The 20,458-nt window shown below is 49.7% G+C and overlaps 1 protein-coding gene across 4 annotated transcripts in view; it reads left to right on the forward strand.

The window, feature by feature from the left end:
• Positions 1 to 11,037: 11,037 nt before the first annotated feature.
• LMF1 (lipase maturation factor 1) overlaps positions 11,038 to 20,458 on the forward strand; it is a 99,499-nt gene continuing 90,078 nt past the window's right edge. The window contains exon 1 of one of the 4 annotated variants that reach the window (XM_015591189.1): positions 11,038 to 11,230. In XM_015591189.1, the coding sequence (XP_015446675.1) occupies positions 11,038 to 11,230 (193 nt within the window). Of the gene's footprint in view, positions 12,695 to 20,458 lie in introns of all 4 variants that reach the window. The other 3 variants (XM_015591190.2, XM_025048299.1, XM_025048300.1) reach the window with 3 other exon arrangements.

The raw sequence follows: 20,458 nt of genomic DNA on the forward strand, positions 1-20,458 counted from the left end.
CCCCCCCCCCCCTTAAAGAAGGCGCCGCTTTCCCCGCTGCGCCCCCGCGCGCCCCGCCCGGCGCCGCACCACGTGGGGCCCGGCGCGCCCGGCAGCTGAGAACCGGAGCTCTGGCCGTGCACCCGCCAGCCGAATTGCCTCCCAGCGCAGCGGGCCCCCATTCCAGGAGGGGCAGGAAGGAAAATGGGGTCAGAGACGGGGAATGATGGCGTTCTCCGGGGGTGCCCTGCATCCCTCAGGGGCTCTCCCCCCAGCTCCCTCTGCGGACGCGTCTTGGCTCCAGTACGACCCGCCCCCGGTCCCGTCGCCCAGCCTCGCGCAGCCGGCTCTGCGAGGAGGCGGGTCCTCATGAGCTTCCCCCCAATCATCCCGTCTTGAGCCCCGACGTCTCGCCCGCAGCCCAGAGGCGCCGGGGTCAGCTGCTGCCAGCCTGCGGCCCAGGGGAGGGTCGGCTCGGCCGCCTAGCCTCAAAGCCGGGGCTCCCCGCCCGCAGGGCTGGCGCGACGTACGGGAATCTCCAGCGCGCCCAAAGTTTGTGTGCTGCTCATGTCCAGGTAACGCGCGCCCAGGAGCCACGGCTCTGAGCCGGGTGAGCCTAGGTGCCCCGCCTGGTCCCGGTAGGTGTGTGGAAAGCACGGCGGGGGCGCGGTCTCTGGAGCCTGGGTAGCTGAGAGGGGCGGGAGCGCTGGGCTGGGCCTGGACTGACCCTAGCTGTTGAGTCCCTCGGGCCACCAGACGGATGGCGTGGCCGGACGCGGGGGCCCAGGGCCTTCCGGGCGTGACCCGGGGGCTGGGGGCGTGGAAGCCGTCCGGCTGGGCGGTCCTGGGTGGTCTGGCAGAGGCGGAGGCTGCCCCCCGCGCCTGTAGTGGAGGAGGTGGGCGCGTTCGCAGAGGAGGGAAGGGGGCGGGGTGTGCCGCCCTGGTTGGGGAGACCGGGTCGAGGAAGGGACATTTCCCCGGAGGCCAGCACTGGGCCGCAGCTCCGAGACCCCGCCCGAGGCCGCCCCCGCGAGTTGGCCTTGGGCCTGGCGGTCCCAGAGGGCGGCTCGCATTCTTTTGACAAACCCGCTGAGAGGCGACGAACCGGCCGCCCAAAGCCTCACCATGCCCCGCCTCAGTCGGTCGACTCGGAGCTCGCGCGTCCCCTAGCCTGTGGTCCGCGCGCCCTGGATGACCCCAAGCAAGGGTGCCGGGCTCCCCAACCACTCACCTCCCGCCGAGTCACGGACGAGTGGCCGCCAGAGCGCAAGGAGTGACGCCGTCTCTGGCAGCAGAAGGAGATGGTCTGTTACTAGAAAACTCCAAATCAAAAGTCGGCGGATGGTGCCGAAGACTCCCCTTCACCTTTACCAACCCAGGGACGGACACCCAGCCTCTGACCGCGCACGTGCCTCCTGCCCCAACTCTGGCCCTAGGAGAACGTGACCCCAGCGATGGTCCTCCCCAGCCCGCGGCTGTGAATTCCATAGAAATGGAGACTCTGTCACTTAGAACTTGGAGCCGGTTCTGTGCGGACCGCTCGGCAAGGGATGAGGCCTCTACCTCACGGGGTCTGCCATGGGACCCCGCAGCCTTGCTTCAGGAACGCACCGGCCCAGGTCTCCTGCCACCAGCGAGGTGACCAGAAGGGTTCTTGTCTTTGTTCATAGGCTAACCGCTTGCCAGAGGTCAGTGAACCCTACTTTCCACCTTCCTGGAAAAGGCCATAGTGTTGGGGAGTGGGGGACACTTGCTCTTTAAGGTGAAAGGCACTCTTGGAGGCCTCTATCTGAGAGGGAAAACTGGCCTCCAGAGTGGTCTGCCTTCTTGCCTCCCCGCCTGCCACCTGCCTCTTTTTGCTGGGTCATCTGCCAAAGAACAGCCTTCCCCACTTTGGAGGTCCTGCCCTCCACTTGGGGTCCCACTCTGCATTTGGAGGACACTGAGAGAAGGTCCAAGTGGGGCTGCCTGGGAACACCCAGCGAACTTATTGACCATGGGACCTATGCAATTGAAAGCAGGGTTTAAGGGAAGGGGGCATCAATGACAGATCTGACACAAATCGCCCTACTCCTGAAAGCAGATCTCACCCCATTTCTGCACTGAGCATGTCTTTAGGCACCAGGTCTGAGTTTTCAGTAAGAGCCTTCTTCACATAGGAAAGTTAAGGCACAGGCTGAAATTGGGTGCACCAAGCAAGCAGGCTTTTCCTGCTCCCCACTGACCCATGAGAGGTACCACACAGCCATTCCTCAAGTCCCTAGGACACAGGTGATCACTGGGACCCTTGGTGGGAAAGAGGCGGAGCTGGGGGAGTCCAGTGCTAGACCCAGGTCACACAGTGGTGTGGTGTGTGTGGTCCAAGCCCCACCAGGCTGCAGTGACCACCTCAGGACTGATGGAGAGTGCTGGTGGGCAGCCTCTCATATATGTGCAGACCACATTCCAAAGGGATGGTGTGAAGGGTAGGATCCCCATCAGGGCTTGACCCAGGCCATTGAGAGCATGTGTATGTACTTACTGGAGGGATACGCTCAGGGTGCAGCCCCCACAGGCCAAGATAGACTGCTGACATATGGAGTGGTGCCCAGGCTGTCTTTAAGGCCTCCAAATTTGCCTTTTGCTGCCCAGCCTCATGCTCCATTAATGCTGACCTTGGTTCATCTCTTCAGTTACTAGGCGTGCCCCGAATGGGCACCAGGATGTGGCCTTCAGAGAAGGGGCTGGCTACAGTTGGTTTCTGTGTTCACCAGTATTGACAAAGTCCTGCTTTGTGCCAGGGGCTTTTCTGAGCAGCCCAGTGCAGAACCACACTGTAAAGTCCTTGCCCAGAAGATGCTGGAACTGAAGAGGGGTCCAAAAGCAAACACACCAAGGGGCTGAGATGCCACAGAAGCAGGAGACCAGGAAGGCTGCTTTGAGGAAGTGACAATTAAGCTGAGACCTGAAGCTTCCAACTTCTCAGAGAGAGAGGAAAGAGCACTCCCGGGGTTGGGGATGAATACACGTGCAAAGGCCCTGAGGCAGCAGAAAGCACAGGGTGTTCGAGAACAGAGCAATGCCACAGTGACTTAAAACTTGAGAGGCAGCTCTTTAAATCCTGTCTCAATCCACCTCCTGGCCCGCCTCTTCTCTCAGCTCTTCCTTCCTGCCCCCACCTGCCCCAGTCCACATGACTGCACCTTCATCTAGTAGGCTTTGTAGTTCCAAGGGGATGATCTGATTGGCCAAATTTGGACCTGCCCCCGGACAGTCAACCCTGGGGCAGCTAATGTACCCACACCCCTTGGCAGAGGTTCCAGGGCACCTACAAAGAAGGAGGTGTGTGCTGGAGGGTTCCCCCTGTGCCAGTGAGACCTGAAGTCTGGCCCTTCTTGGCCTGGGGAGCTCCGAGTAGAGACCCACCTGTGTCTTCTAGGGATGGCTGGCTCAGGAAGCCCATGTGTGCTGACTGCTGCAGAGGCTCAGTGGGAAGAAGAGGGCTGCTGAGAGCTAAATGCCACCACGGAGGAGGGTGCCCTGCTATCACTCCCTGCTTTGCCCTGCCCATCCTCTGCCTGGTCCTTTTCTTGGACAATCAGGGAGGCCATGTCTAGTTTTTATAGTCTTTAAGAGAAAGACGTTGGAGGCAGGCCACGTGGGCCTTAGGAGCCCAATGGCCAGCATGTCTTCTGTATCTACAGCCCTGGCCTGGGCCTCTCTGCGAGCCAGCCTTGGCTGTTGGCATCATATCCTGGGAACCTCAGCTTGGCCTTAGACGTTAATTGGTGCGTTTAATTACTGGCAAGTCTACAGTAACCAAACGTCAGGGGCAGAGATGGACAAGTGGCTCTGAGCAGCAGCTCCATCAAGGCAGCCTTGTCCTGCCTTGCTGGGTCTCCAGAAAGAGGAGAGGGGCCCACAGGGATACCAGGAGTCCAGTGTCCCCCAGTAACAGACACAGAGCCATGGGCCTTTTGCTGAAACCCCCTCCCTGACTTAGTGTGCCAGCTGGTATGGAAGTTCTGGTGTAGGGTCAAAGCCAGCCCCTTGTTTGGGCTGGTGTCCACTCAGGAGCTGGCTGTGTCTGTTCCTCATCCTTCCGTTAATGCAGAAGACATTAGAAGACGACGCCTGGATTGCTCCCCTCTTTGCCTGCCGGACCAGGGCGGTCTCGGCACTGGTCTCGTGCATAGGACGTGAGTGAGCCCCAATGTGATTGTTTGCCTGGTGTCATGTGCATGCACAAATGTGTCAGGAACAGCTGTGATCTGAGCTCTGGCCTCCACTCGCCTCCTGCTAGGAGTGGTCCCTGAGCCCCCGGCTGTGCCCATCCATCTCTCCCTAGGCTGTGGGCACTAACCCCACCAGCAGCCATTAGGTCTAAGCGTGACATCTCTTGACAGCAAGGAGAAGGTACTTCTGAGGCCAAAAAGTATTCTCAGGCAAGGTCCCAGGAGTCTTAACACACAGCCCTCCTTGGGTAGAGACAGCAACAGAGGTCCAATCAAGGCGCCAGCAGCATCTACAGAGGAAACTGAGTCTGCTGAGGCGTTAGAGACTTTGGACCAGAGTTTGACTTCCCCTAGACGTTTCTAACTCCAAAGCTAATAAAATCCATTCCTTGTCCATGCAGAAGAGCTCTGTGCGACAGCAGATCTCTGGATCCCTGGACCCCAGATTTCACCCTTATTCTGGGCCACGCCTACCCTGGACTCCAACCTCATTCCAGATCCTTGATCATTTGGACCCCACTCTCATTCTGGGCCCTCACCCTCTGGTCCCCTGACCTTCACCAGTCCCTGGGACCTAGCACCAAGCTCTTGCGTCTTCTGAGCATTGAGCTCTGGGAAGTAACGAGGGCTAGGATAGGCTTTCTGAGCCCACGTGCAGGAGGGCAGCCAGGACGTCAAAGTCAACTCTCCAGAAAATCATTCTGAACTCAAATAAGCACTAAGAACTGTGTTCATCCTTCCAAACTCAACTTTCAGATTGAATGAGACTTCTTTTTCAAGATGTCCAAGTGTGAACCCCTCTGAAACGGAGCCACATACAAATGGGAAAGGTACATGAGGGCTTAAAATGAACAAATCAGAGAGGAAACCCCCTTTCTCAGTGAGGGGCCCAACCACCTCTGCCAGATGGTAGGTTCCAGAGACCCGTTAGCACCACTGGCAAATTAAAACACACCCTGTCAAAAGGTTTCTGTTGTCTCCCAAATGTTTATTTTTCTGAACGTGGTGAAGGAGAGTTTAATTAAGACACCTTCAGGTGGGAACATTCTGCAAAGTGGAAGGAAGCTGCATGGTTCTTCTTTAATGCATGGCAGTTGCTCTATTGAAGGAGCTGGCCTCTGGAAGGCTCAGATATGAGCGTGGCAAAACTTTACTTCCCCAGGCTCTAGGTTAGGGGCAGAGATGCAGGAAATTGCTGGGTCCTCTTAGCAATGATCCCTCAGGGCCTGACACAGGGAGCTGGCTAGTACAAACCCTAGGTCCCTCGGCTGCAAACCTTCATCGGACATGGTGTATGTAGAACAGGACCCAGCAGCCACCCACCCCTGTACTCCAGGACCTGAGGACTGAAGGATATGGGCCAACTTTGCTGCTCAAACTGACAGTCCTACACAGTCACATCTGGTGTCAGAAGAAATTGGCTCCTTGGTTGGGCGAGAGCAGGAGCACCCATCATCTGGGCTGCAGCCCTGGCTGGTTGTCAGAGAAGGTAGCTGGGACCTCAGGGGCAGATTGGGGCCTCCTAATAGCTGGGGGGCTGTGGCTTCCTTTCCCATCTCTCCAAATTCCCCTCATCAGAGGGGTGCTGAGTGGGCTTTGCAGAGGTGGCCTGCGTTAACCAACTCTGAAGCTTCCACAGCATCCTTTGGAAGTAATGACACATTCCGAGGGGGTTAGAAGCACATTTCTGGAGGCTTTCAACATCACTTATGGCAGTCCTGAGATGGAGAGAGAGCCTCACATGGCTGCCACGTGGGTCTATGACATGAGATCCTGGAGGGTATGTTTGAATGTTTTCTATTCTGTAGCTTTTTCCTGCAAACACTTCTGGAGTGTCTATGCCATGCCAGGTCTACACTGGTGCTGGGACAGAGGGTGATGACCTGCAGGGCCCTGCCCTCTAGAAGCTCACATCAGTAAAGCATTCTAATAAATTGTGAAATGAGGTGCCTCCGAGTGATTTGTTGATTGGGGCTGCATACTGGCTCCCTGCCGCTGCCTCCTGCCCTTCGGGTATGGAAAGGGGTAGGAGGGAGTTGTAGGCTCCCCCAAGAAGGAGTTGGGGTTCCGGAAAGGAGGGTGTTTGAGGTCACAGGAGCTGCTGCCGCCTCTGTGGCCCTTTGACTTTGGACAAGTTATGGGGGTCACTGGGCAGCAGAGGGGTCTGGAGTTCCCATCTGTTCTGTCGGGGCACTGCCAGGCCCGTGTTGGTTGGGGTATATAGGATGCCGGGTGTGTAGTAACCACACCTGATTTTCTCTGCTTGTGAACTCATCATCACTCCAAGCTAGCAACTTTCAAGGCTTGTCTTCTGCGGGTGGGCCCATCTGGGCATGCCTTCAAGGAGAACATGTAACAGGAAGGCCGCCCACTCTTTTCCAGAAATGGATTGTCTGCTTTCATCACTGGGGGAGGGTCACAGGAAGGGAAAACCTAGTGATGGATGGCATTGGGCACAACCTCTCCCAACCCTGCCCTCCACCCATGAAATAAGAGGTTTGGGCCAAATCAGAGGACTTCGACTGGGGAGCCAGCTGGGGAGGAGATGCAGAAGCTGCTATAAGTAAAACTGTAAGGAGTGGTGGGACCTGTGGATGGCTGGAGAGAGGCCCTGGTCATCCCAATGGCCTGCCAGGGTTCTGCTGCCACCCAGATCTCAGCCTGCACACCTGAGCCCAGCTAGCACTGCTGGCTGACACAAGGACTTGTGATTTTGAGGCTGATTTTGTTATATGGCCTCACTGTGGTGATCGATAACTGATACAGCCCTGTGGGCAAAATTCAGCCCACAGGCCTCCTGTTAGTGACCACGGATCTAGGCAGTTCCCAAGACTTCTTCCAGTTCAGAATGTGATTCTAAGAGAAAAAAACTTAAGCACATTCTTCCCCACCATGGGGCTCTACAACCAGAGAATAGAACTACACTGGGATTTTTTTTTGCTTTCTACTCTGCCGAGCAGTCATGGCTCACCAGCTCGAAGGGCCACACAAGGCCAATCTCCTGGGGTGCAGGCACAGGAGTGCTCACAGCCTGGAGCCAAGGATGCTGGGAGAAGAGCTGGGCGAGCCAAGCAGAACAGCCGTCTGTGAATGAGTCACGGTTCCAAGACAACCAGCAAATGGCCCAGCACCTGCTTGCCTACCCCCACCCGCACCTGCCAGCCTCACTGGGAGGTTTTGGCTGCTGGACAGTTATGGTAGGATGGGCCCAAACTGACCACCCTCCAGAAGAAAGTGACAGATGTTAGTACCAGTAGATCCTGCTCTCCCCATCAGCAGATGTCAACACGTGAAAAATTGGGGTAAATGGAGGGTGCATGATTAGACTCGCACCCAAGCTGGGTTCTCATGGGTGCCAGAGACAGCTGCAAATGCACGTCAGGGACAATTGCCCTGATGCAGTGGGGGCTGCCAGGCCAGGGTGCCCAGAGACAGCTGGATGAGGAGCTGACACGGGGCTCATTCCTCTGTGAAGTCGTACCGCAGCTGCTGGGAATGCTGCCAGCCCACAGGCTTGTGTGGGCCCCGGCTCCAGGGCCACACTGGAGGACCTGCGGAAGGGCCCACCGGGGTCTCGTGGGCCCACCTAGGGATTCCACAACACCAGCCCCAGGCTTAAGCTGACAGTTCCTCTCAGGGGAGCCCCCCCTTTCTCCCTTCTCCTTTTCTCAGCATTCTCTCTGGCTCTGTCCAGGTGGGGCTCAGCCCCGGGTCCTCTTATAACCAGCGCCAAGCAATTGGGCCTCATCTCAGTGCCTCCCGGCCTCTCCTGTATCACCTTGACTTTTTCTCATGGAATATTTTTCTTGAAAATGTAGGTTCAGGAGCAGAGCGCCCCAGCCCCCTGGTGCTGGCGAGAGGCTACTCGGTGGAGCCCCCAGCATGCCTGTGGTATAGGCGCTGAGCTGCGGGCTGGGAGGAAATCATCCTGGTGCCTCTCCAACACCACCAGCTCCAGGCACCGTGGCTGGCCCAAGGTTTGTAGAAAAGGTTTTGTTTATTTTTAAACAAAACCTTGGGGTGTAAGATGCACCTACATCTAAATATTTCTAAAATTGGGTTGTAAGATGCACCTACATCTAAATATTTCTAAAATTGGGTTGTAAGATGCACCTACCTCTAAATATTTCTAAAATTGTTCCATGCTCTCTAATATAGATGAAGAGGTAAGTTTGGTGTGAATGACATGACCTATTCTGACCATAAAAGTAGTACCTTCTAGGTGATTTTGAAACAACCCCAGGGCAGTTTTTATTTTTAAGTTTTATTTTTTTTTTGAGGTGAAATTCATATAGCATAAAATTAAGCATTTTTAAGTGTATAGTTTAGTGGCATTTAGTACGTTCACAATGTTCTGCAATCACCACCTCTATCTAGTTCTAGAACATTTCATCACCACTCAAGGAAACACTGTACCCCTTTAGCAGTCACTTTTTGTCCCCCTCCCCCAGCCCCTAGGAACCACAGATCTATCTACTTTGTCTATGTGAATTTGCTTATTCTGAACATATAAATGGAATCACACGACATGTGCCCTTGTGTGTCTGGCTTCTCTCACATAGCATGACGGTTTTGCGGTTTATCTATGTTACAGCATGTGTCAGTACTTCACACCTTTTTATGGCTGGATAATACACCAGCACATTTTTGATTAAATTCAGGCTGAATGGGCAAGAACTGATCTGGCCAGCCCGTTCTTGGCCCTGTCGGTGGGATCCACTCCTGCTAGGACTCTCAGATGGACTGGAACCCTGTGGTCAGCTCCCAGGAAGGAGGACCCTGGAGGAAACATGAGAACATTAACTCCCCAGCAGACCTCTTGGATAGCCTCACCCACCCTGGGCAAACCCAGAGAGGGGGCCCAGAGCCCAGCGAGCTGAAGGCTGGACAAGGGTCCCTTTCTCTTCTGCACAATGCCTCATTGTGCTCTTCTCTTAGGAGAACAATGCAGCCCTGGCCAGGGGAAACTGAAGACAAAGGGCCTTTTGTGACACCCGCTCCCACCTGAAAAGCAGTACCCAGTGTCACACCTGAAGGCAGAACTGTCCTTCCTCGACTTCTGTCCCCTGAGTAGCTCCCAAATCCAGATGAGGACCCAAGGAAGCTTGGGCTGGCTTGGGCTGAGGGTGCTGGATTCTCCCTCTTCTCCCCAAACAGCTGTGTTGGCTCATCCCAAGAGCTGTGCCTGGACAACGGGAAGGAGAGGTACCGGTTGTGGGTTCCTGTGGAAGGACCTGGAAGCAGGGCATGGGCCATGGCTGTGTTCCTCTGAACCCCGAGGCTGTGAGCCCTCTGGGCACATGCTTTCCTGCTGGGGGCTTGCCAGGATATGGAAGATAAGTTGGCAACATCTTTTACAGGCTCCACTTCAGAGTTGGGCTCCAAAGGAAGGGTTTTTAATGAGAAAGAAAAGGAAACTTAAAAAAAAAAAAAATCACACTGTAAGAAGCAAATACATGCTATTATTCCAACAGCAGTGGAGGGGAGAGGCAACAATGGTGGGAGGGTTCCAGAAGTTGCTGGTCTGGCCTAGATTTAGGGGATCCTATGTCCAGAACCAGTCCCTGCCCTCATGGAGCTCACTCTACAGGTAGTGAAAATACAATTAAGCAAGAAAGACTGATCATTTCACTGTAAAGTATTGATAATTTATACGTCAAAACACTAGGAACAAGATTTAACAACAAAAAACCAGGACAAACATTTGCAATATACGCATAAGAGTAGGATCTTTAATATATAAAGAGCTCTGACAAATGAATAAGAAAAACTCATACCTACCGCAATGATTTGCTTCCCGGTGTCCCACAGTTTAACCAATGACCCTTAGGCCTCTAATGCCTACTCTGTCCTTCACACTCCTTCTTTCCTCTAAGGAATGCCTATGATTCCACCCTCTTGGAACCACCTCTCCTGAGCAGTGTTTGGACTGCTCTATTCTTAGAATGTAGAATTGCCGATGTCCTCGCTGGGGTTCTGCTTGGGTCATTGGTCAAAAAGTTCTTTCCTCCTCTGAGTCCTCAATGCACCTCTTTCCACCGTGGCTGGAGGTCCTCTTGAGAGCCCATAGGAACTCTGCCTATCCAACAAGGGCTTTGCTGACCTGAGCTGGAGGATCTGGCTGAATTTCAAGGCCTGTTCTGTCCCACATTAGCTGTGTGACTATCATCCCAGCATCCTCCTTACACAGTGGAGATGAGAAGTTAGGGAGGGGCACCTGTGAGGCACCTGGCCACACACTCCATGCAGGCAGTGATAGCCTGGAGCCCTGGATTGAAGCTACTGCTCTGGCCTTTCCTCTGCGAGACTGCAGTTTCACACTTTACAGGAGCAACAGAGGGAATACAGGACCCACCAGGGCCTTCTGCTGCCCACAGCCCAGCTGCCCTGAACACTAATCAAGCCCACCCTGATACTAGCTAGACACGACCTTTCCAAGTCTCCTTACCATTGCATTTCTACTTCTGGAGTGCCTTCCACCCCCTCCCTAGAGTGAGGGTCCATGAGCGCAAGCGCCTAGGTCAGGGAGTGCACCGGGGCCCTTTGAAACTTAGGCTGATGAATGAGTGAGTCAATGAATGAATGATGAATGGATAGATGAATGAACGAATGGAGTGGGTCAACCCCTTCCAGGTGGAGTGATGCCTATAATCATCCCAGGTATCCACCTCTTTGCCCTCACTGCTGCAGTGCCCTGCTTAACCTGCGGGGGGCGTACGGGCGCTCAGGCTTGAGGAGCGCTCCCCGCAAATGGGCGTATCCCCCAGGTATGGGCGGGGTCAGAAGAAAAGGGCGTGTTTCCTCGGTGTGGGTGGAGCGTCCTGGCGCGCTGCGCCCCCCGCGCATGCGCCCTGACGGCCCGGCAATGGCGGTGCCTGTGGAGCAACTGAGGAGGCGGAAGGCGAGGGATTGGAGCCCGGGGCATGGGTCTCCGCCCCGGCCGGAGCGTGATCCCGCGGGCTGCCCGGCCCACCTTCGTGCGGGCACCTTCTGGCTGACCAGGATCGTGCTCCTGAGAGCCCTCGCTTTCGTTTACTGTGAGTCTGCGGGGTCCGGGCCCTCATTGGCGTTGCCCCTCCGCGCGCGCCCGCGAACCCCGCCGGTGACCCTGCCCCGTCCCGCCCCCAGGCAGCCCTTCGGGCAAGTAGACTGTGGAACCCCATGTCATACGCTCCCCCTCCGCGCCTCGCCTCCCACCCCAAGTCCGGGGTCTGGGTGAGCTCTGGACGGGGCGAAGGTCCTCGCAGGTGACTTAGCACTTGGCCCCCTGATCCCGCGTCGACTCTCCCAGTCCCACCCGCCGGCCGTCGACTGCCATCCGAGGCAGGCCCACAGACTGAGGGTGGTGATGCATGACCCCCTTGCAGGAGCTTGTCTGGTCTGGGGCTGCGCTGCAGAATCCCCACTTCATTAGCCCGATGCGGGCTGGGGGCAGCAGAGACGTGGGCACTCAGCGCCCTGAACATGACCATCCCTGCCCAGGGCCCTGGAGCCACCTAACCGCAGAAGTAGTGTCTCCACTCAGTGCGCCTCCTAACCCGCCTGCGGGGTTCGATGAGAACTACAACTGACCAGGCTGAGAACTGCTCAGCCCACAGTGATGCAGGGCCTACCCGCCAGCCTGCGGAACCCAAGAGAAGTCAGTCCGCGCCCAGAACGTCCATACCTGTCCTGGCAGCCAGTGCAGAGTCCACCTCCTCTACCCCAATACCTACACCTAGAAGGATACAAACGTCCAGAGCGCGGGAGCAATAGTGGACACACAAGAACACACTTTATAAGCCCAACCTACAGTCATGACTATAAAACCAAACTCAGACTCTCAAACAAACCTGGAAATGAGGGGAGACCAGTAGGAATGGGGAACAGTCCTAAGTCGAGATGGCTTGGGTGAGTAGCAGCCAACTTCTAGAGGGATCCAGAGGATGCTGGTCCCTGACAGTGATTATGTGCTGTAGGCACTGAATGGCTCAGTTTCATCTCTAATTCTCTTCCCTCACACATGGAAGAACACAGAATTACAGCTCTTTGGACAGTGGCATTCTACAAACACTGAGGATAAGGCTGAGCATCCTGTTTCCTGGGATAACTCAGGCCATCTCCTGGTGCACAGAGGACACTCAGTCGTCACTGCAAGACTTTCTGGAGGGATTCTGCTGCGGGATTGCCAATTTGGGCTTTCAGCTCAGCCTTCTCTCTCTTTTAAGTTACATAAAAAATAGTTCTTACAGTGTTGCTTTATCCTCCACAGGATTAAACAGTCATTCTAAACGTTTGAAATGTCACTTAGCAAAAGATGAAATCAAGACAAAGTTAATCTGTGAGACTTTTAATAGACCTTTAAAAGGGGAGCCTATAACTGGGGAAAAACCCCAGTGGCTTCGTTTGCAGAGAGCACAGCTTTATAAAACCTGGCTCATGGCTTTCAAATGAGTGGGCTGCCTTTGATCTCCACGGGGATTCTCTGTTCAACTGAGAAGAAAACAGTTTTGAGCCACTGGGTCAGTCAGATATTTTAAGCCTGGTGCTGAGCACAGAATGACTTGTTTTGGCAGACACATTGTTTTTCTACCTTGCAAGTATATTTGGGGGTAGAATCAGTGTTTTTCAACAGTGTAGAGGAACCAGTCTTCAGTTTTCCAGGGATGAGGTTCTCTGGCTGAGATGGTGGGGGGCAAGTGGGCAGTCATCCTGCACTCATCTCTTTCTAGAAGGTTGGGTCTCACTGGACCGTGAGCCACTTTTGAGTCCCTTAAGTCCCAGGGATTGTCCACAATGCCGTAGGGGCTTTCCACACATTTCACTTGATGCTGAATTTTATAGTTGCTTTTGTGAACTGCTAACCCCACCACAAGGCTGAAAAATGGACCCTTGTCTTATGCTTCTTTCACCCTCTGCACATTTAGTAGAATTCTTCGTGTTGTTAACGTACTTGTCTGTCCACCTGTGAGCTCCTTGCAGCCCAGGCACAGTGTTTCATCTATACCTCTATCTCTGTCTTCTAGGGGTATCTCCTGCTCCATAAAATCTTGACTTTGCAGACAATCTTTATCATTGCTTTGTGTCTCCATGGGATACTTTTCTAACTGTGTTCCCTTCTACTTCCTTCCCCCCTAGTCACCCTCAGCCACTGTGTGTGGACACTCATTTCACAGACTGCACACACACAAGGTGCCCTGGTTCTCTCTCTAGTTGTATTCGTAATTCTTTGGATCTCATGTCTTTTTATTTTTTGGTTTATTCTCTCTTTTTGCTGGAATGTATCCCCAAACAACTTTTCAAGAAAGGGTATAGAGAAGGTGAACTTTCCATGTCTTTTTTGCATGCATGGAAATTATTGAATTGCCCAGGTCTACAATTCTCAAACTGTCAAAGCAATTTTCCTCAGAACTTTGTGGTGTTGAAAAGTCTTCAAGCAGTCTGACTTATGCTCTTATGCAACTTACTAAGTGGAAAGTCTTTCTTCTAGTGACACTCTTCTGACACCAAATGTGTGGGGTTTTTTCTCACAATGAACAATTCTGATACTAACTGCCTGGCAGACCCCACAGGCTGAGGGCTAAGTCCCACAAGACCACCCCAACTTTAGACCCCAGTCATAAGTCCAGGTTGTCACTTGTCCTGACAAGCAAGCTATAAATCGGGGTCCTGTGACCCCCATCTCCAGGTTCTATAATTTACTAGAAGGGCTCCCAGAACTCAGGAAAACACTTTTCTTATGTTTACAGGTCTATTGTAAAGGATACGACTCAGGAACTGTAGATGGAAGAGACGCACAGGGAAGGTGTGGGAAAGGCGCAGAGAGCTTCCATGCCCTCTGTGGAAATGCCAACCTCCTAGTACTTCTATGTGTTCACCAACCCAGAAGCTGTCTGAACCCCCTCATTAAGGTTTTTATGGAGATTCCATTATGCAGGCTGAATGATTAAATCATTGGTCATTGGCCAACAGCTCAGTCTCCAGGCTCTTCTCCTCCAAGGAGGTCAGGGTCAGGGCTGAAAGTGCCAGCCCCCTAGTTACAAGGTGGGTTCCTCTGGCAACTAGCCCCCACCCTCTAAGAGTTACCTCATTGGTTTAACTCAGGTAAGATTGAGAGGGGCTTGTTAATGAATAACAACAGATGCTCCTCTCACTCCATCATGCAGGAAATCCCAGAGTTTTAGGAGCTCTGTGCCAGGACCAGGGATGAAGACCAATTAAATATTTCTTATATGACAGGATCACAGAGACTTATTTTTCCCTCTGGAAGCCTTAAGAGGCTGTGCTGCCTTGTTATCCTTTCCCCATCATCACTCTGGGTCCTCGTTATTTATTGGCAGGTCTATGTGAGGTCCCTTCCTCGTTCCTTGGTGGCCTCAGCAAATCTCAAGACTCCTGGCCTATTCTGTATGAGATTCTCTGGCCCCACCCAGTCTGCCACCTTGAGGCCTCATGGAACTCCCAGATATACCCCACAGGGAAACCACTGACCCAGTAAGCCTCCTTGTTTGGCAGAGCCTGAAAAGCCTCTTTATGAAGCTAAGTGAGGATCTGATGGAGAAGAAGATGGGCTCCTTTCGGGACCTGGCATTGTGCCCCCACGTGGAACCCACTTCTGTGACTGCCATGACCATCTAAGTAATGGTGACTGTGTCGTGGGGATCTCCAGAAGGAGCTGTGAGCATTGGAGCCAACAGAGGACTTATGACACCTAAGCAGTTTCACATTGTTACCACAGATTCTCTGCAATAAAATTTCTTTAAAAATCCAACTTTGAAAGGATCTCAAAGCTAGTTTCAGCCCAACTCTAACTCCTGGTTTAGAGTACCTTGTTATGGTTTAGATGCATTGTGCGATACCATGCTTGTCGTGTGTTTTGTGCATGGTACCAGTCCATAGCCTCTTAGGAACTGGGCCACACAGCAGGTGAGTGAGCAAAGCTTCATTTGTATTTGCAGCTGCTCCCCAGTGCTAGCATCACAGCCTGAGCTCCACTTCAGATCATCAGGCATTAGATTCTCATAGGAATACCAGTCCCTGGTACCCAAAAGGTTGGGGACTGCTGTAGTAGAGAGTTTTGTTATTAACACTCCTTATTTGAGTACTGTACTCTAAGGTGAATCTCAGTCGCACTTTTTAAAAATGGTAGCTCGTTATGCTCTTGGTCATGACAAATCAGTTCTTGGATCTTGTAGCTCAGCCTGGCTCTGAGATGGTACCTGAGTGCAGGATTGAAGCAACAGAGCAGAACTGTTCATACCCATGTTTGCTAAACTCAGCTGTTCTTTGGAAATTTTTAGGAGAAAATGGAACCAAAAGAATCCTTGAAATCTTGCCTAGTTCTATGTTCTGAGCTTCCAGCGGTTCTGAAAGTTCCTGGGACATTCCTTCTTGTTCTCTTCTCCAGGCCACTCGAATTCTAATGAAACGCTCTGCTTGGTTTTATAAGCTTCTCTGTAAAATGCTTCCAGTTTGTTGAAAAAACAAACCCCACTGCCCTACGTCTGAGCTCTCGCAGCACAAGCCTTTAAAGAAAAAGTGTCAGAGGCTATTGTGCCAAGGCCAGAATTTAACCACTGTCAATAAAAACCACCCAGCAAATGACTGGGCTGATTCTTTTGAGGGCTGATTCTTTTTTAATTTTATAATGATTTGTCTTAAAGGAGAGATAACTAATTTTATTTTAAAGAATATTTGCAGACATCTTTGATAATGCATAAATAGGTGACCTGGTTACCTCTCCTAGAGCAGTCCCTAGGCTACCCCACAGTGAGCAGCTGAGAAAGTCTCCATGCCTTGACCCCTTCCTTCCCAGGGGGAAGCTGTAGAGTGGGGTTTAGGGGCTAAATGAGCCTTTCTAAGTTTGGTTGGTTTAGCTTTGAAATCCTATGGGTGTTCTTTTTGTTTTTTGGGTTTTGGGGTTTTTTTTTTTTTTTTTTTTTTGAGAGTTTTGTTGATTCTACTTGGCCATTTCTGTAACAGGAGTAGAAATTGAAATAGTTTTTTTTTTTTCTCTGAAATTTAAATCCTGTCTATCTTTATTTTTTTCTGATAAGTAAGGTAGGAAGTTTCCTATGCTTTTTGCCTTCGAATTACTTTTTAAACTATTTAATTGGTGAGAACAGATCTCGTTTTTCTTCCATGGCATTGGAGTGTGAATTGTGGTTTGGGGGCGGAAGGACATCCAGCTGTTTAGTTATTGTTAATTAAGTCCTCATGTGGAAGAGCCCAGGCAGGTTCTGGAGTGTGCAGGAGCAGTCTGAATCAGGAAAGGCGCACGCGCACACAGGGCAGGCACTGCTATGGGGAGCTCTCTGCTGCCCTCCCACCCGAACCTCTGCAGAGTTGCAGCCTTCTCCATCCTTACTTATGACGTCCGGGACTGCTGGGTGTCTCCTCTGTCAGCTGCTACTTTTCCCATCCATTCTCTGTCCTCTAGGAGCTGGTCATGAGTCTAACCAATGTGCTAGGGGAGAGGAGAACTCAACGCCACCCCCTAGAGGGGGCATCTTTGTGTATTATTTGGAATTCCTCTATTAGGAAGATTTGTGTCTTCTCCCCATTTATTTATCAAACATCACATTTAGTTCCACTTTGGGTTGTGGTCCAATGTTATTACTCATTGTGGTATCAAATGTCTGGCTCTGATCAATAATGGGTCTTCCTGCTTGTCTCCTATGTCCCTGTGACAGGCCTCCATACTTTATTCTTTGAACACGTCCCTCCTTTCTGTGACAGGATGCTACAGGTTCCTCTCATATTTCCCAGCCCTAAAACCAGCCATTTCTTCAGGAGCCCTGGTTCCTTTTATTAGAGGGTGGTGTTAGAAACCCACATCTGGGTGCCGGGAATACCCATTGCTACAGGGTGTTGTTGCTTCCAGACCCTCTTAGCAGGCAGAGCTCAGTTACATATGTGTTTGTACACACGTGTGATCGCTTCTCCAAGTATCCTAAATATATGCTCAGGTAAATGGGAGGTCAGTACACATGTATATGCTGGCCTCCCCTTCTTGCTTATCTGTTACTTCCTTCTGTGCTTCTGAAATCTTACCCCACCACCCACCACTGTTTGTTTATTCGCTTATCCCCAGTGCACATGCAGCGCAGTTTCAGAATTGTTCACCTACTTCCATGAGAAAAACCAACTAGACTCCAGTGTTTATATACAGTTCCTTTTGTCTTTGTCCTTACAGTTTTCACTCAAAACATTTTCCAAAATTACTTAGGCCAGCCCTCCCTTGCCCTTCAGTTCAGTGTGATCTGTTATACATTTGCAGGGTTCAATTCATTTGTCACAGTCTGCATTCCATCCTGGCATCCCCTGACCTCCTGGCTAGGTTGTTTTGATAGTTTGTATACATTAAGGTTCATTTTTTGTGATGTACAGTTCTATGGGTTTTGACAAATGCATAGTTATCCATCACCCAGTACCCTACAGAACAGTTCTGTTCCCCCAAAATTCCCCTGTGTACATAATCACAACTTCCCCGCACCAGCCCCTGGCATGCTCTGACCTGTGTTCTGTCCATGTGGTTTCGCTGTTTCCAGTATATTGTATGAATGGAATCCTACGGTGTGTAGCCTTGGGTCTGGATTCTTTTACTTAGCAAAATGCACTTAAGATCTGTCCATGATGTGGTATGAATCAACAGCTCCTGCATTTTTCTTTCTGAATATTATCCCATTGTATGAATGTACTGCAGTTTGTTTATCCTTTTCCACACCAAGGGACATTGATGTTGTTTTCCAGTTTTAGCCATTATGAACAAAGCTCCTATAAATATTTGCATGCAAGTTTTTTGGTAAATGTGTTTTCAGTTCACTTGGGTGAATACCTAGGAGTATAATTGCTGGGTCATGTGGTAAATCTGTGTTTAACTTTACAAGAAACTGCCAGACTCGTCCAGAGTGGCTCTACCAGTTTGCATTCCCACCAGCAATGAATGAGAGTTCCTGTTCTGAATCCTCTGGAGCATTTGGTGTTTTCAGTTTTTTGGATTTTGGCTGTTATGATAGGTGTGTGGTGATAATGCATTGTGGTTTTAATTGGCGTTTCCCCAGTAACAAATGATATTGAGCATCTTTTCATGTGTTTGACATTTGTGTATCTGTGTGAAACAAATGACTTCAGTGTCGTTCAGATCTTCTGCCCATTTAAAAAATTTGTTTTTTGTTTTCATATTGTTGTTTTAATGGTATTTTAAATTTTCTGGATATGAGTTTTTTGTCAGATATGTGATTTGCAAATATTTTATCCCAATCTGTGGCTTGTCTTTTCATTTGATAAAGTACAATTTTTTAGTTTTTTCTTTCATGGATCATGCTTTTGGTGTTTTATCTAAAAACTCATTGCCAGACCCAAGTCATATAGCTTTTCTTCTATATTTTCTTCCAAAAGTTCTATACTTTCATATTTTACATTGAGGTCCATGGTCCTTTGGGGGTAAATTTTTGTGTAAGGTGTGAGATATGTGTCAACGTTCATCTTTTTGCATATGAATGTTCAGTTGTTTCAGCACCATTTGTTGAAAAGCCTATCTCCATTAAGTTGTCTTTACACCTTTGTCAGAAGTCAGTTGACTATATTTGTGTAGGTCTATTTCCGGGCTCTCTGTTCTGTTCCAGTGATTTATGTTCCTATCCTTTGCCAGTATCATACTGTCTTACTGTAACTTTGTAGTCTTGACGTTGCTTACTTACTATGAGTCCTCCAACTTTGTTCTTTATCAGAATGATTTTAGCTATTCTAGTTCCTATGCTTTTCCATATATGTTTTAGAATCAGCTTGTCAACATCTACAGAAAAGCTTGCTGGATATTTTGGTTGAGATTGCATTGAATCTATAGGTCAAACTGGGGAGAACTGACATCTTAATACTGACTCTTCCAATCCATGAATATGATGTCCAATCCATGAACACGATGTATCTCTCCATTTACTTACATTTTCTTTCATCAGTGTTTTGTAGTTTTCCTCATACAGATTCTATTAGAATCTGTTAGATTTTATCTATGCACTTTTTTTGGTTGCTGTTTTTTATTTAAAAATTCAGATTATAGTTGCGCATTGCTGATATAGAAATACAATTGACTTTTATATATTACTCTTGTGTACTGTGACCTTGATAAATTCACTTATTAGTTCTAAGAGGGTTTTTTTTAAATAGATTCTTTGGGATTTTCTACATAGACGATCATGTCATCTGTTAATAAAGACAGTTTTATATCTTCTTTTTAAATCTATATGCCTTTTATTTATTTTTAGGAGGAAAGTATTTAGTTGCTCATCTTTAAGTATGATCTTAGATGTAGGCTTTTCATAGCTACTCTTTATTGGTTAATGAAGTTCCATTCTATTTATAATTTACTGAAAGTTTTTATCATGAATGGATGTTGAATTGTGTCATGTGCTTTTTTGCATGTCAGTGTTATCATATGGTTTCTTCTTATTTAATGTTAGTTTGGTGAATTATATTGATTGAGTTTTGGTTATTGAACCAGGCTTGCATTTCTGAGATGCAATTGGTTGTGATATATTATCTTTATTTGTTCTTTTATGAGTTTTAGTAGTTTCTGTCTTTGAAGTAATTGGTCTATTTCAAGTTGTCAAATTTATGATTTTAAAAAAAGTGTAGTGTTCCTTTATTATCTTTTAAATGTCTATGGGATTGTAACAATGTTCCCTTTTTCATTCCTGACATTGGTGTCTTCTCTCATTTTCTTGGTTAGTCTGGCTAGAGGTCTTTCTGTTATATTGATATTTTCAAAGAACCAACTTTTGGTTTTATTGCTTTTTCTCTATTTTTTTCTTGTTCTCAATTTCTTTGATTTCTGCTCTTATATTTAAAAAAGTTCCCTGCTGCTTGTTTTGTAATTTGTTCTTTTTTTTCTGATTTCTTAAAGTTGAAGTTTAGATTTAAGACCTGTTTTTCTGACGATCATTTTACTGTAAATTTTCAGTAGCATCTCACAATTTTTTTCACTTTCCTCTTTTTTTATTTTTTGGTTAAAAAAATTTTTTTACAATTTATTTAAATTAGTTTCAAGTATATAGTACATTGATTAGACATCTATATTGTTTATAAAACAATCCCCCCAGTTGCTCCCTCCCTCCCCTGGCCCTCCACTTAGCCATCATATTAATGCTAAGTGCATTCCCTCTGCTGTGCTCCCCAGCCCTGTACCCAACTATCAACTACTAATTTGTACTTCTTTAACCCTTCATTCCATTCTCCCAGCCCACCAACCCCCTCCCCTCTGTCTGTCACAAAATTGTCCACTCACT

The sequence above is a fragment of the Pteropus alecto genome, unplaced genomic scaffold (assembly GCF_000325575.1).
Source record: "Pteropus alecto unplaced genomic scaffold, ASM32557v1 scaffold44, whole genome shotgun sequence".
NCBI classification, from domain to species: Eukaryota; Metazoa; Chordata; class Mammalia; order Chiroptera; family Pteropodidae; genus Pteropus; species Pteropus alecto.